At 38.6% G+C, this 12,171-nt stretch overlaps 2 protein-coding genes across 2 annotated transcripts in view; one reads left to right on the plus strand and one right to left on the minus strand.

Annotated features, from left to right (window-relative positions):
- ddx54 (DEAD (Asp-Glu-Ala-Asp) box polypeptide 54) overlaps positions 1-474 on the minus strand; it is a 41,185-nt gene extending 40,711 nt beyond the window's left edge. The window contains exon 1 of the mRNA XM_059988261.1: positions 409-474. Within this exon, the coding sequence (XP_059844244.1) occupies positions 409-459 (51 nt within the window). The 5' untranslated portion in view covers positions 460-474. The remainder of the gene's footprint in view (positions 1-408) is intronic.
- On the plus strand, positions 184-12,127 carry LOC132404187 (RBPJ-interacting and tubulin-associated protein 1-like). The gene is made up of 4 exons (XM_059988266.1): positions 184-388; positions 3,753-4,113; positions 4,391-4,398; positions 8,433-12,127. The coding sequence occupies exons 2-4, from the start codon at positions 3,815-3,817 to the stop codon at positions 8,984-8,986; spliced, it is 861 nt and encodes a 286-aa protein (XP_059844249.1). The 5' UTR covers positions 184-388; positions 3,753-3,814; the 3' UTR covers positions 8,987-12,127.
- Positions 12,128-12,171: the final 44 nt, after the last annotated feature.

The following is a 12,171-nucleotide window of genomic DNA, read 5'->3' on the forward strand; positions in this document are numbered from 1 at the left end:
AACGAGGGACGTTTTTAAAATACTTTCAAAATAATCGTGTAGAATCTAAACATGTTTCTTATATTTAGATACTTTTGCATGATATGTACGTGAGCATCTGTTTCCCCCCTCTTCCTGCTGAAGGGCGATGGTATTCTCAGCGCTTGATGTTTGGCTGCCATCGTAACGGGGCGGCCAGTGGGCGGGGCTGTGACGGGAGCGAGGACGCGCGCGGAATCGGTGGTGGTGGGGAGCGAGGACGCGCGCGGACGGCGCCGGGAGCGGGGGCGCGCGCGGGGCGACGGACGGCGGCGCGGCCGGTGTTTGGCTGGACCGTGACCGGTCGCACCGGATGCTGCGCGGCCACCGAGTCCGGCAAGGTCCGGCGTGCGTGCTGGTGTTTGCTTGGGTGAGACCCCCGTTCCTCACTGCCTCCTGATGCTTTCTGTGAGCGCTTTGACACGAAGGCGGATGCTGCATATGTTCAGTGGGTCAGGCAGCGTCCGTGGGGGGAAGAGAGAAAAGCAATCTTTCTCGAGAGGTTATTGACTCGAAACGTTCACTAATTCTTTGAGCTATTCATTAACCCAAGTCTGGCATTGATATCATTTGCAAACTAGACCTTTTAACCAATAATTGTGTTTCTGCATGTAATCTTTGGACTGATGTTCTCAGATGGGAGACTCTAAGGCTTTTGAATATGATGAAATAACAACAGACTGAACCTATAGTTATCTTTGACTGGAACACAGAATATACACTGACAGATTCGTTCAGGGTGGATGATGGCTGATGAGTGAATATAAAATTTCCATGTATTACATCGGGGAGTCAGGTAGCATTGTGGAGAGAAATGAACAATCAATATTTTGGGGTGACATCCTCCTGAACCGGATGAACTACAGTTTATCTAAAATGGAAAATGATGCGACATTGAGGTCCTCTTCCGCATTATTGAGAGCCTAGTTAGAATTAGTCAGTTAAAATATGCCTGATACCAGACTCCTAAATGGACATTCTGTTCTGAGCTCTGTCATAAAGTATCAGACAGAGTAAAAGATATGACAATGTACTTAAAGCCTCCTTGAGTTGTGGCATCTTCTGATATTTGGAGATCTCTGTTCCACAACCGCTCTAACTGGACCATTTAGGATAGTCCTGAGAACCTCAAGATCAAACATCAGGTTACAAGCTACACGCTCTGTTGCATCCATCTACCTCATCTGTCTTAAGCATCTGTATCCCTTAATGGCCCCATTAACCACAAATATTATTGCAAAACCAGTCATCTGCAAACTTGAGGGACTCACAAAAAAGATTTATTCTTCTACTAACACCCCACTAAAATTGCAATATTTTGAGTTAGACTTGGGTTTTGACCTTGATATGCGGTATTTGCTTCTTATCTCATTTTTTACTGTAGTTGCCAATTGTACATATTTGGAGGGTGGATTATGTCTGATATCTGGTGCTCAATAATATCTGAAGCAGAATTACAGTTTGGCAAAAGAATAAAATCCTTAAAATTGATTTTCTTCCTTTCACTTCCTTGAGAACTCTTAACAATTCTGATTCCAAGTGTTGGATGTTTGCAAATTATTGTCTGGCTGAAGAAACCAGAGACTACACATTTTATAATAATGTATTCTTAATTCGGATTTAATACAAAACCTGTTTTAGAAAAAAAATTAAACCTTCACATTGGCATTTTAATTTGTTGATTTAAAATATATAGCAGAATCCTTAAAGTTACCTTTCTATGTGTCTTAAAATACTGTTTAATATGGTTTTTGTTTGTGAAGATTTGGAAAGTGTTTTTGAATTACAAATACAATGCGGAAGTTTCACCTTAATTAAATACTTGTTTTCTTGGTGATTATACATGTACTCAAGAAAACCAAGCAGTTTCAGATTTGTGTTAGGTTGAAAATAGAGTGAATAATGGACCATCAAGAGAGTTTTACTGTAATTGAATATCATTGTCATAGGAAAAAAACCTGCTAAAAATTAAATCTTAAAGATATACATTTTGTAATACTAAATCATGAACCGTCTGGAACAGCATTTTAGAGAAACAATCTGTCATTAATTGCTACAAAAATAAATGCTCCATTAATTGTGTTTTTAATAATAGAAGAAAACTAAATGGAAATTTCAGAGTTAGCTTTTAAGAAAAGATGCGTTCTGATCAGACTTACGACTTTAATCCATATTTGTCGTGTATATCCTTTGGATATCACTATCATTCCACTCACTGATGGAGACTTGCCACAATAGTGCCTGTCACAAAATCACACCTGCAGCTACACACATCACCACCAGGTAGAGTGCATGTTCAACTTATCCAATTACTTTGAGACATCAACATCATGTTATTTGCCAACTCATTTTTAAGCTATAAATTTGTTTCTGAATTACTGTTTATTGAAATGTGATATTCATTCTGTGCTTGGAGGGCTCAGATCTTGTTCTTCTTTAGTCAGATGCTCAAGTAGGGGTATCCGGAAGGGATGCCTGAAGTTAGTGCATCTGATCTCTGGCTCTCCACTGAAGCAAGAAGGCCCTGATAACGCATAGTCAGCTGAGCTAAGGGGCAAGAAACACGTAGTATTTGGTCCATTGACTTTAAATTGGGCATGGCTGGCATATCTTGTTGGCCTGAAGAAATTAAAAATCTATGGAACAGGTATATGGATCAAGTCAAGGACGGTGAATGAGTAGACCAAACAAATGTCTTTAATTCGTGCCGGGTGGTGGAATACATGGTCTGTTATTTCTTCAATTAACTCTTTATGGATTAAAGCACTTGTAAAAGGACATAACGAAGGCCGATCAATTATCTGCTAATCAGAGATAATTTCCAAACAAGGAGTTATTTGCAGGATGCTCTTTGATTAAAGCAGAAGAAAATGGGCTTGTAAGAGTTGTCTGTGTCAGTGAACATAAGTGGCCTGACCCCAGTGTCTGACTTGAACTAGCTATAATTAGTGTGAAATGCAAACATGGGAATATCTGTAGATGCTGGAAATCAAAAGCAACACACACAAAATACTGGAGGAGCTCAGCAGGCTTGGTGGCATCTATGAAAAAGAGTAAATATTTGACGTTTCGGGTCGAGATCCTTCATCAGGACTAATAAAGGGTCTTGGCCTGAAACATTGTCTGTTTACTCTTTTCCATAGGTGCTTCCTGGCCTGCTGAGTTCTTCCAGCGGTTTGTGTGTGTTGCTTCAGTTTGAAAGGGCCTGATTCAGCACTAAATAATGAATTAACATCAGATAATCGCCAAGGGGGTGCCACCTGTAGTCTTTGACCAGGGTTAATGAGGTGGACATCGGATGTCCCAATGAATCAGAGCCAACAAAATAAATGAGAACATTGCAAAAATAATAAAGGAAAGGTATAATAATGAAGGTTTTCAGAGATAGAGGGAGGAATCAGATGAACAAGCAAGAACTCTGGGGAGACCAACTAACACAAGACCATTGTACCTGGCGCAAGGAGAACAAGGAAAAATCAGTTAGCCTACAAGAGATTCCCTATTTCGATGTAAGTCAGTCTGGATAAGTATTGGTCCAAAAGGAACAGTATAATAGTTTTGTAGGGCATAGGAAGAATAAATATATTGTTGACAATTGAGCAAGTTCAGTGAGCTTGAGGGATGATAGATTCTACATGTGCTGAATATAGAGTAAATAAAAAATTCAAGGAAATCTAAGTAGTTTAGACAGCTTCTTTTGAAAAGAAAAATAACTTGTATATTGTTGTCTTTAGAGTGACTTCACCAGACTGGCAAAGACTAATCAACACTCGGCAACCTATCTTGAGCTCTTGTCATGTCGGCTGATATATCAATTACTGCTGTTCAGCCCTGTCGTGCAAGTCATAAGGGGCGCAGCCGATACAGAGTTGGAGCAAAGACCTCGTATGTGGATGAAACATTATTTGGCCAGTCTAGCAAGCTTCAGAATTCAGTGGATGAATTTGATCCACCATGGGCTTCAACATCCCAATCCTGTTCTCAACAACCGTTACTGTGGAGTGCAAGTGTACACACAAGGGCGGAAGGAGATACCAGCCAGATTCCAGTCCCTCTCAAGTCTGGAGGTACACCAATGAAAAAGAACAAATATAGGTAATGTTGGGCAAACATTATTGAATTTTTGTGTTATACTTGATGTTGCATAATACAAACCCCATTTCCAGAAAAGTTGGGATATTTTCCAAAATGCAATAAAAACAAAAATCTGATATGTTAATTCATGTGAACCTTTATTTAACTGACAAAAGTACAAAGAAAAGATTTTCAATAGTTTTACTGACCAACTTAATTGTATTTTGTAAATATACACAAGTTTAGAATTTGATGGCTGCAACACACTCAACAAAAGTTGGGACAGAGTTAAAATAAGATTGAAAAGTGCACAGAATATTCAAGTAACACCAGTTTGGAAGACTCCACATTAAGCAGGCTAATTGGTAGCAGGTGAGGTATCATGACTGGGTATAAAAGTAGCGTCCATCAAAGGCTCAGTCTTTGCAAGCAAGGATGACTTGTGGCTCACCCCTTTGTGCCAAAATATGTGACTGAATTGTTAGTCAGTTCAAAAGGAACATTTGTCAACACAAGATTGCAGAGAATTTAGGTCTTTCAGCATCTACAGTACATAATGTTGTGAAAAGATTCAGAGAATTCAGCGACATCTCAGTGTGTAAAGGGCAAGGTCGGAGACCACTGTTGAAAGCGTGTGATCTTCTTGCACTCAGGCGGCACTGCCTAAGAAACTGTCACGCTACTGTGACAATTATAGCCACCTGGGCTTGGGAGTACTTCGGAAAACCATTGTCACTTTACACAGTTTGTCGTTGCATCCAGAAATGCAACTTGAAACTGTATTACGCAAAGAGGAAGCCATGCATCAACTCTATGCAGAATCGCCAGCGAGTTCTCTGGGCCCAAGCTCATCTCAGATGGACCAAAAGACTGTGGAACTGTGTGCTGTGGTCAGATGAGTCCACATTTCAGCTAGTTTTCGGAAAAAACGGGCATTGAGTTCTCCGTGCCAGAGATGAAAACGACCATCCTGATTGTTATCAGGGAAAGGTGCAAAAGCCAGCATCTGGTGTATCAGTGCCCACGGCATGGGTGAGTTGCATGTATGTGAAGATACCATTGACTCTCAGGTCTATATTAGGATCTTAGAGAAACATATGTTGCTATCAAGGCGACGTCTCTTCCCGGGATGTCCATGCTTATTTCAGCAGGACAATGCCAGACCACATTCTGCACGGGCTACAACAGCGTGGCTTTGTAGACACAGAGTGCGTGTGCTTGACTGGCCTGCTGCCAGTCCAGATATATCTCCTATTGAAAATGTATGGCGCATCATGAAGAGGAGAATCAGACAACGGAGACCACGGACTGTTGAGCAGCTGAAGTCTTATATCAAGCAAGAATGGACAAAATTTCCAATTGCAAGTCTACTACAATTAGTATCCTCAGTTCCAAAACGATTAAAAAGTGTTATTTAAAGGAAAGGTGATGTAACACAATGGTAAACATGCCTCTGTCCCAACTTTTGTTGAGTGTGTTGCAGCCATCAAATTCTAAATTTGTGTATATTTACAAAATACAGTTAAGTTGGTCAGTAAAACTATTGAAAATCTTTTCTTTGTACTTTTGTCAGTTAAATAAAGGTCCACGTGATTTAACATATCACAGATTTTTGTTTTTATTGCATTTTGGAAAATATCCCAACTTTTTTGGAAATGGGGTTTGTAGATTATGTGTGAATGACTAAAATAAGTCCACTTGAAGAGTGCAAGCACATCCTTTATGCAGTGGCCCAATATACTTTGTGGATCAGAGATGATTCCCAATCACAAAATGGATCTGTAGAACTAAGTAAAGTCTAATTGCGAATTGTGTGTAGATGAGTGTATGGGAATGAGGAGGAAGTACAAAAGAAATTAGTTTAAAGACGTGTTTGGTGGTTTGCTTAGACTTAATAGGTTGAGGATCCTATTTCATTGCCGAATTACTGTTTCTATTCTTGAGATCAGCTGGAGGAAAGATCAGATATACCATGTATGTTGTTTAAGGTATCAATTGACCTCTAAAAGATCCAGAATTCCTAGAAGTGATCGGCACCATCTTGTTTGATAGTTCAGACATAAGCATCAAACAATTGCCAATAGATTCTGGAGCTGATAGACTGATGTTAGAAAAAATTAATTCATTCATTCTGTGCCGTGTCGTATGATTTGGGACTATCATAGTCCTGACCATGATTGTCCCTGGAAAACCTTTCTACTTAAGTGGTTTGCCCTTCCCTTCTTCTGGGCAGTGTCTTTACAAGACGGGCGACCCTAGCCATTATCAATACCCTTCAGAGATTGTCTGGTGTCAATAGATGCATAACCTGGACTTGTGATATGCATCAGGTGCTCATACAGCCATCCACCATTTACTCCCATGGCTTTATGTGACCCTGATCGGGGGGTGGGGGACTAAGCAGGTGCTGCACCTTGACCAAGGGTAACCTGCAGGCTAGTGGAGGGAAGGACCGCCTTACACTGCCTTTGGTAGAAACATATCTCCAGCTTGCCACCTAAAAATGCAGAGTTCTGTAAACTGCAGGTTAAGCATACCTTTTGTTCATCTTGTCTGCTGTTTTCCTGAACTAAAAGCAACTGAAGGTTTTAGCCAATGTACAGCGCATCATTGCAAGTGAACATCTGTAATTCTGGCCATAGCACCCTTCCTTTATTCAATGGTAGTTGCCTGTTGCTTTGAAACAAAATGGCATGTCAAATGTGGCAACTGTTACAAAGGTTATTCACTTTTAACAGAGTATATGACCCCATTCCATAATCCATGCACATATATACACATACAGCAGGTCTACAATAAAAACCATGCTGCTAGGATAAACAATATAGAATGTATCAGTTAACATTCTTAAAACAAAGCTTTAGCTAATTGGTGGGGTTCTCACTACTTGGCTGAAGTAAAATGGTATAAATGCTGGAAATCTGAACTAAAAAAATACATTTATTGCTTCAGATAGATGTACTCGTACATCCTCTCTTTTTTCTGTCCAGGAATGCTGCCTGATCTGCTCAGTATTTCCAATATTTTGTTACGATTCAAAACATGCAACTGTATGTGGTCTGGTATCCAAAGATGATAACTTCAGCAAGAGGAAGCATATAGAACAGTAAACGGAGTAAAAGCAAGAGAAAGCAACACTGCTGTCTGTAGTTCTGTGATTCTGTGTGACTATTTGTGGGCAAAATGAGGAATATCAACCACTGTGTCCCTTTCACCAAAAGTCTCATATCCCTTACCATTTCACATTGACCATCACTGTGCTCTGAGCAATAATGCAAACTTAAAAGTCACCCGGAAATGTAAATTTTAGTTCAAATTTATAAACTGAAGCATACTGAAATGCTTGCAATATAAATTGATTATCCTTCCTTTAATGGCCTCCAGTCTTCTGAGGGTGGCTTGTTTTTCTAGTTTTTAACTGTGGCTTCCTGTTACCCACATCTTCTCCAAATAAATAAATTCGGTCAATAAATGTCATGCAATGTATGTGGTTAACATGGTTGTATCGTTGCTAGTGTATGTGAGCAGTAAGTTTGGGTGTATGCACCTTAACTGTGAAATGATGAGATAACTATAGATTAATTGAATAACTTATTTTCTGGTCAGGTTTAGGTCCTCTCAATGCATTTTGTAATTATAAAAGCATAAGCAGTGGGGAAAATAGAATAACTTTTTTGCTTACTTCTTGGATTAAAACTTCATCTTTACATTTAAAAAAAATTGGTAGTTTTGCCATACTATATGCTGTGGTGATTTGTACATCATGTGATTCAAGTATGATTCGATTAGTTGATATTTCCAGTCTCCTACCCTTTCCCACTGCCTCCTAACAAAAAAGGACCCTGTCCAAGGATGATGTGTAATATGATATGGCTATCATAGTTGAATAGCTGCTTGTGTGTATCAGCAGTGAATTCTGCTAATTTAACCATATGAGCTCTATTTATACCGAGTACTTTGATTTATCGTAGCAATAGATTGTAATGTCTGAGGGGAGTCACACTGAGCAGTCTTGCCACATTATGTAGTTCATTAACACAGCACTTGTGTTGTTAATGGTTCTGACAAACTTTTAGATGACCTGAAGCAATAATTTTGTGGAGAATTCTCTTTAATTAGAAAGAGTGGAACTTGCTTCATAATACATGAATAAATACTGATTTTGAAATTAGTTCAGTGTTGCATAATTAATTGCAAAATGGAAAGATACAATAATATATTCCATTTAAGTTTGACCCAAGCATAAGTAGTATTGTAAAGTGTATTTTTTTAAAAAAAGTAATCAATTTCTTTTATATTTAGCATTATAGTTATTCTTTTCATTTCCTTCTTTAACTTAGGTTGGTGCTGTAAACCCAGCTATTGCGATGAGTCTCTTTTTGGCCCAAGGCAAAATGATGCAAGCTGGGAGGCACCATGGACTGCAAAGGATGACAAAATTAAGATACGTCCACTTCTGTGGACTCCTTCTCTGCACAAAATTAGTTCAAATGTATTTCCTTCCAGCAGCAACCAGTTACCATCTGCCAAAAGAAATCCAATGAAACCATTTTGTCCAACCACTAAAGAAACTTCTTCTGACTTTAATACTGAATATAAAGGCAAAACTGATTACTGGAAGCGGCCAGATAGTAATAATGCCTCCCCTAATGGAACTCCATTTCGAAGAAGGGCACAGTCTTTGACTAGGGTGCACAGTTCTATAAAAGAGACTGTGAAGGAAGATTCAATACAGAATGGCTCCAGGATTGTAAAACAGTTGCAGGGTAGACCAATTTCAGTTTCTGCTGGATTCTCAGGCTTTAGACTAAGGTCAGGTAGTTTGTCAAATTCTGCTGCAGCCAATCGACTCAAGCCAAGTTCTGCCAAATTGAACCCACCCTGGAAATACTAAGGCTGTTTTGCTTTTGGAAGCTGGAGTAGATGTTTTGCAGCCGTTTTGGAGTTGGAAGGGAACTATATTTTCAGATCCTTAAAATCCAAGAAAATACCAAGTGTCAACTTAAATCCAAACAAGAACAAATTCAAAAAAATTCTTAATTATGGAAAGCTAGAAGTTGTTGTTTTAGGGTGTAAGTTAAACAGACTGTGCTCACCAAAACTACTCTTCATAACCAAGGGCAGCTTTGGCTTTTTTGTGCACGTATATATGAAAGTGGAAGTCTAACTCCAGTTCACAGTATTCTAGATATAGATTAAATTCCAACCAGCTTCTGGGAGAAAAATTCCTTCCCCCTGAACAGAGAAAAAGATGCCAAGTAGAGTCTGATTGAAAGACCATTTTGGAAGGAAGAGTGAGCAACATAAAGGGATTTTGCATTTGTGAAATAAAGCTAATGATATAGGTACAGGTGATAATAAAGCTTTAAAAATGCATACATTCTTTTAGGAGATTGATATATAAAAGTAGAAAGTTCATACTAAGACAGTGGTGAGTTCATGTCTAGAGCACTGTGAACTGAGGGTAGTTATTAGAAGGTTCACCAGGAGTCTAGGACCACAAGGCATGCCCTCAGAATAAAACAGCATCCATTTAAAACTTTGATAAGGATAGTTGAGTGAATGGCCCTAGAACTCTATTGAAGCTAAATTCTCATGTATATTTAAAGCTGAGATAGACTTTTAATCAGTAAGAGAATTAAGGATTATAGGGAAAGGGCAGAGGAGTAGGAATGGGCTTGGATCTTCTGGAGTGTTAGCCTATTAATGTTTGATATGAAGTTAACATTTCTTACAAGGTTTGACAAGATAGATGTGGAGCAGAAGTTAATCTAGCTGTGATGTCTAAAATCAGGTTTACACTATTCAAATAAGATATCAAATAATCATTCTGATACAGTTTTACCTGAGCCTGTCCAGAGTTGTGTTTTAAAAAATCTAGACATGTTGGAAGAAAATACCAACTGTGCCCATATGATGGATATTCATTGTGGAATGTCCTGTCAAAACCCAGGTTGCACTGGAATCTTACAGCAGATTCCAGTCTGCAAGTTCTGGATGGAAAAAACTCCAAAGCCAAATTAAATCTTAACACTTTACCTTAATGCAGTGTAGGGTAAATGCTGTCCAGCAGTCATACTGTGGGGAAATAAGACTGGTTGGGATTGTCCTAAATAAAGAGACAAGCCTTGCTTAATTTTCTTACCATATCAATTTATAGTTATGTTTTTTCAAAGATTCTTCTGCCTATGAGAAAAGTATCAGTCTCTGGTGCAGAACAGAGCTTATAATTAAAGCTAAGTCTTTATTGCCTTTCTGATGGGAAAAACTGTGTATTCAGTGGTGAACTACTTTAAAAAAGACATTAAAGCCAAGGTCTTGTGCAAATAAGAATGGTGTGTAATTCTTGTGGTTGATATTTATCAGAGTACTCTTTTGAAGGGCCTTATTGCATATATTTGCTAAGTCGTCTTGGTTCATTGATTACACATTTTGCAAGATTGGCACAAGGAAAAAATTCAAGTTCAAAGTTAAATTTAACTTTCTTCTTTTAAATCATATTCAATGTTTGTAGCCTACCTGTACTTTTTATAATGGAGCTACAGTATGATGTTACCTTTTACTCCTATTCAAGTATTTGTAATTATGGATCTTTTGCTGTTTGCCTATGTTAATCAAAAGGAATTCATACTTGTGCTCAATATCATTTATACGATTAAGAATTAAATTTCTCAAATCATGAGCTATTGACAGAAGTAATCTAACATATATTAACACAATAAACTGAGATACTTAAATCATTTTTGTTTGGTGTATTATATTCATTATCATCTTGTGTTTACAAGCCAAAAAATCTGTGCGTATACTGAATCCATTAACTCTTTAAGAACATAAAAAAAGCAAGAACAGCCCTTTAACCCCTTAAACCAGTTGTCATTTAAAAAAATGACAGCAAATTACCCAACTTGCACAACTTCTCTCCACTAACATTATATTCGGTATCCCTTTAATCCATCTACATTCACAGAATGATTTTCTGGCTTAGAAATCAAGTGTGCCCATGGACTGTTGTGAAAACCAGATCATGGCTTGGTACGAAGACGGGTATCTCATTGACATGGGGTTCACTGCCCAATAGATTGGTGATGGGCTCATTTACAAACAAAAAGATTAAGTCTGGGAACTTGGATTTCTTGCTGAAGCTTTGCATAGGCCCAGCTCTCGTACATGATTAGCATATAATTATAGTTTTAAATGATTTATTTCCCTGCTTCATTTCTCAGAGCTTAATGCTGATTTTGCAATTTCAGTATTTGCCGAATTAAAATAACATGGCTATTAAAAACCTGTGATGACTGTCTAAGAAAGCATTTATGTATTTCACGATACAGGATGGAGTAGGGCCTCCCAGCCCTTCAGGCCCCAGCAACTCCACAACCCTGATTAACCCTAATCACAGACAATTTAGAATGACCAATGAACCTATCTGATAGGTATTTGGACTGTGGGAGGAAACTGGAGCACCTAGGGAAAACCTATATTCCAATAAGATGTACAGATTGACATCAGAATTTAACTCTGAACTCCAGAATGTCCCAAGCTGTAATAGTGCCCTGTTAACCACTCTGTGACTGTGGTACCCTTTACTTGCCAAAATACTATTGGGTGGAACAGTAGTTTGTAATTGCTTTTCTCTAACATGGTGGTGAATTAAAAATAAAGTAGCTAATTGGAAGGAGAAGCTACCATGACTCACTTCATGATGCTGTAATTAGCCTGTTGCAAAGTACAGTCCCTCAACTTAGCATATTTGTACTCTGCCCCCGAACATGGTCATGAATCTAATGGTGGTATAGGAGCTCAGCAAACACTCTTGATCCCCAGATCCTTGATTTCTAGGTAAAGAATCTGAGGTACAGATAAGTTGCCCTCCAATGAAAACATCAATGTTTATGGCTGAGTATCATTTGAGGAGACAAAAAGACTAAATGCTGGAATTGGGGGGGGAAGAGAAAGCAATCCTAGAAGAACAGCATGTCAAGTGGAGACAAAAGATGCAGTTCTGACAGAGTCTTTTATGTCAACTTACACTTTCAAACTTATTTGGGCTACTGAGTGCTATCAGTGTTATACATTTTT

The sequence above is a fragment of the Hypanus sabinus genome, chromosome 13, assembly GCF_030144855.1.
Source record: "Hypanus sabinus isolate sHypSab1 chromosome 13, sHypSab1.hap1, whole genome shotgun sequence".
NCBI lineage: Eukaryota > Metazoa > Chordata > Chondrichthyes > Myliobatiformes > Dasyatidae > Hypanus > Hypanus sabinus.

Excerpts from the sequence above, each read along its gene's own strand:
- LOC132404187 (XM_059988266.1), top strand. The coding sequence starts at position 3,815 with ATGTCGGCTGATATATCAATTACTGCTGTTCAGCCCTGTCGTGCAAGT.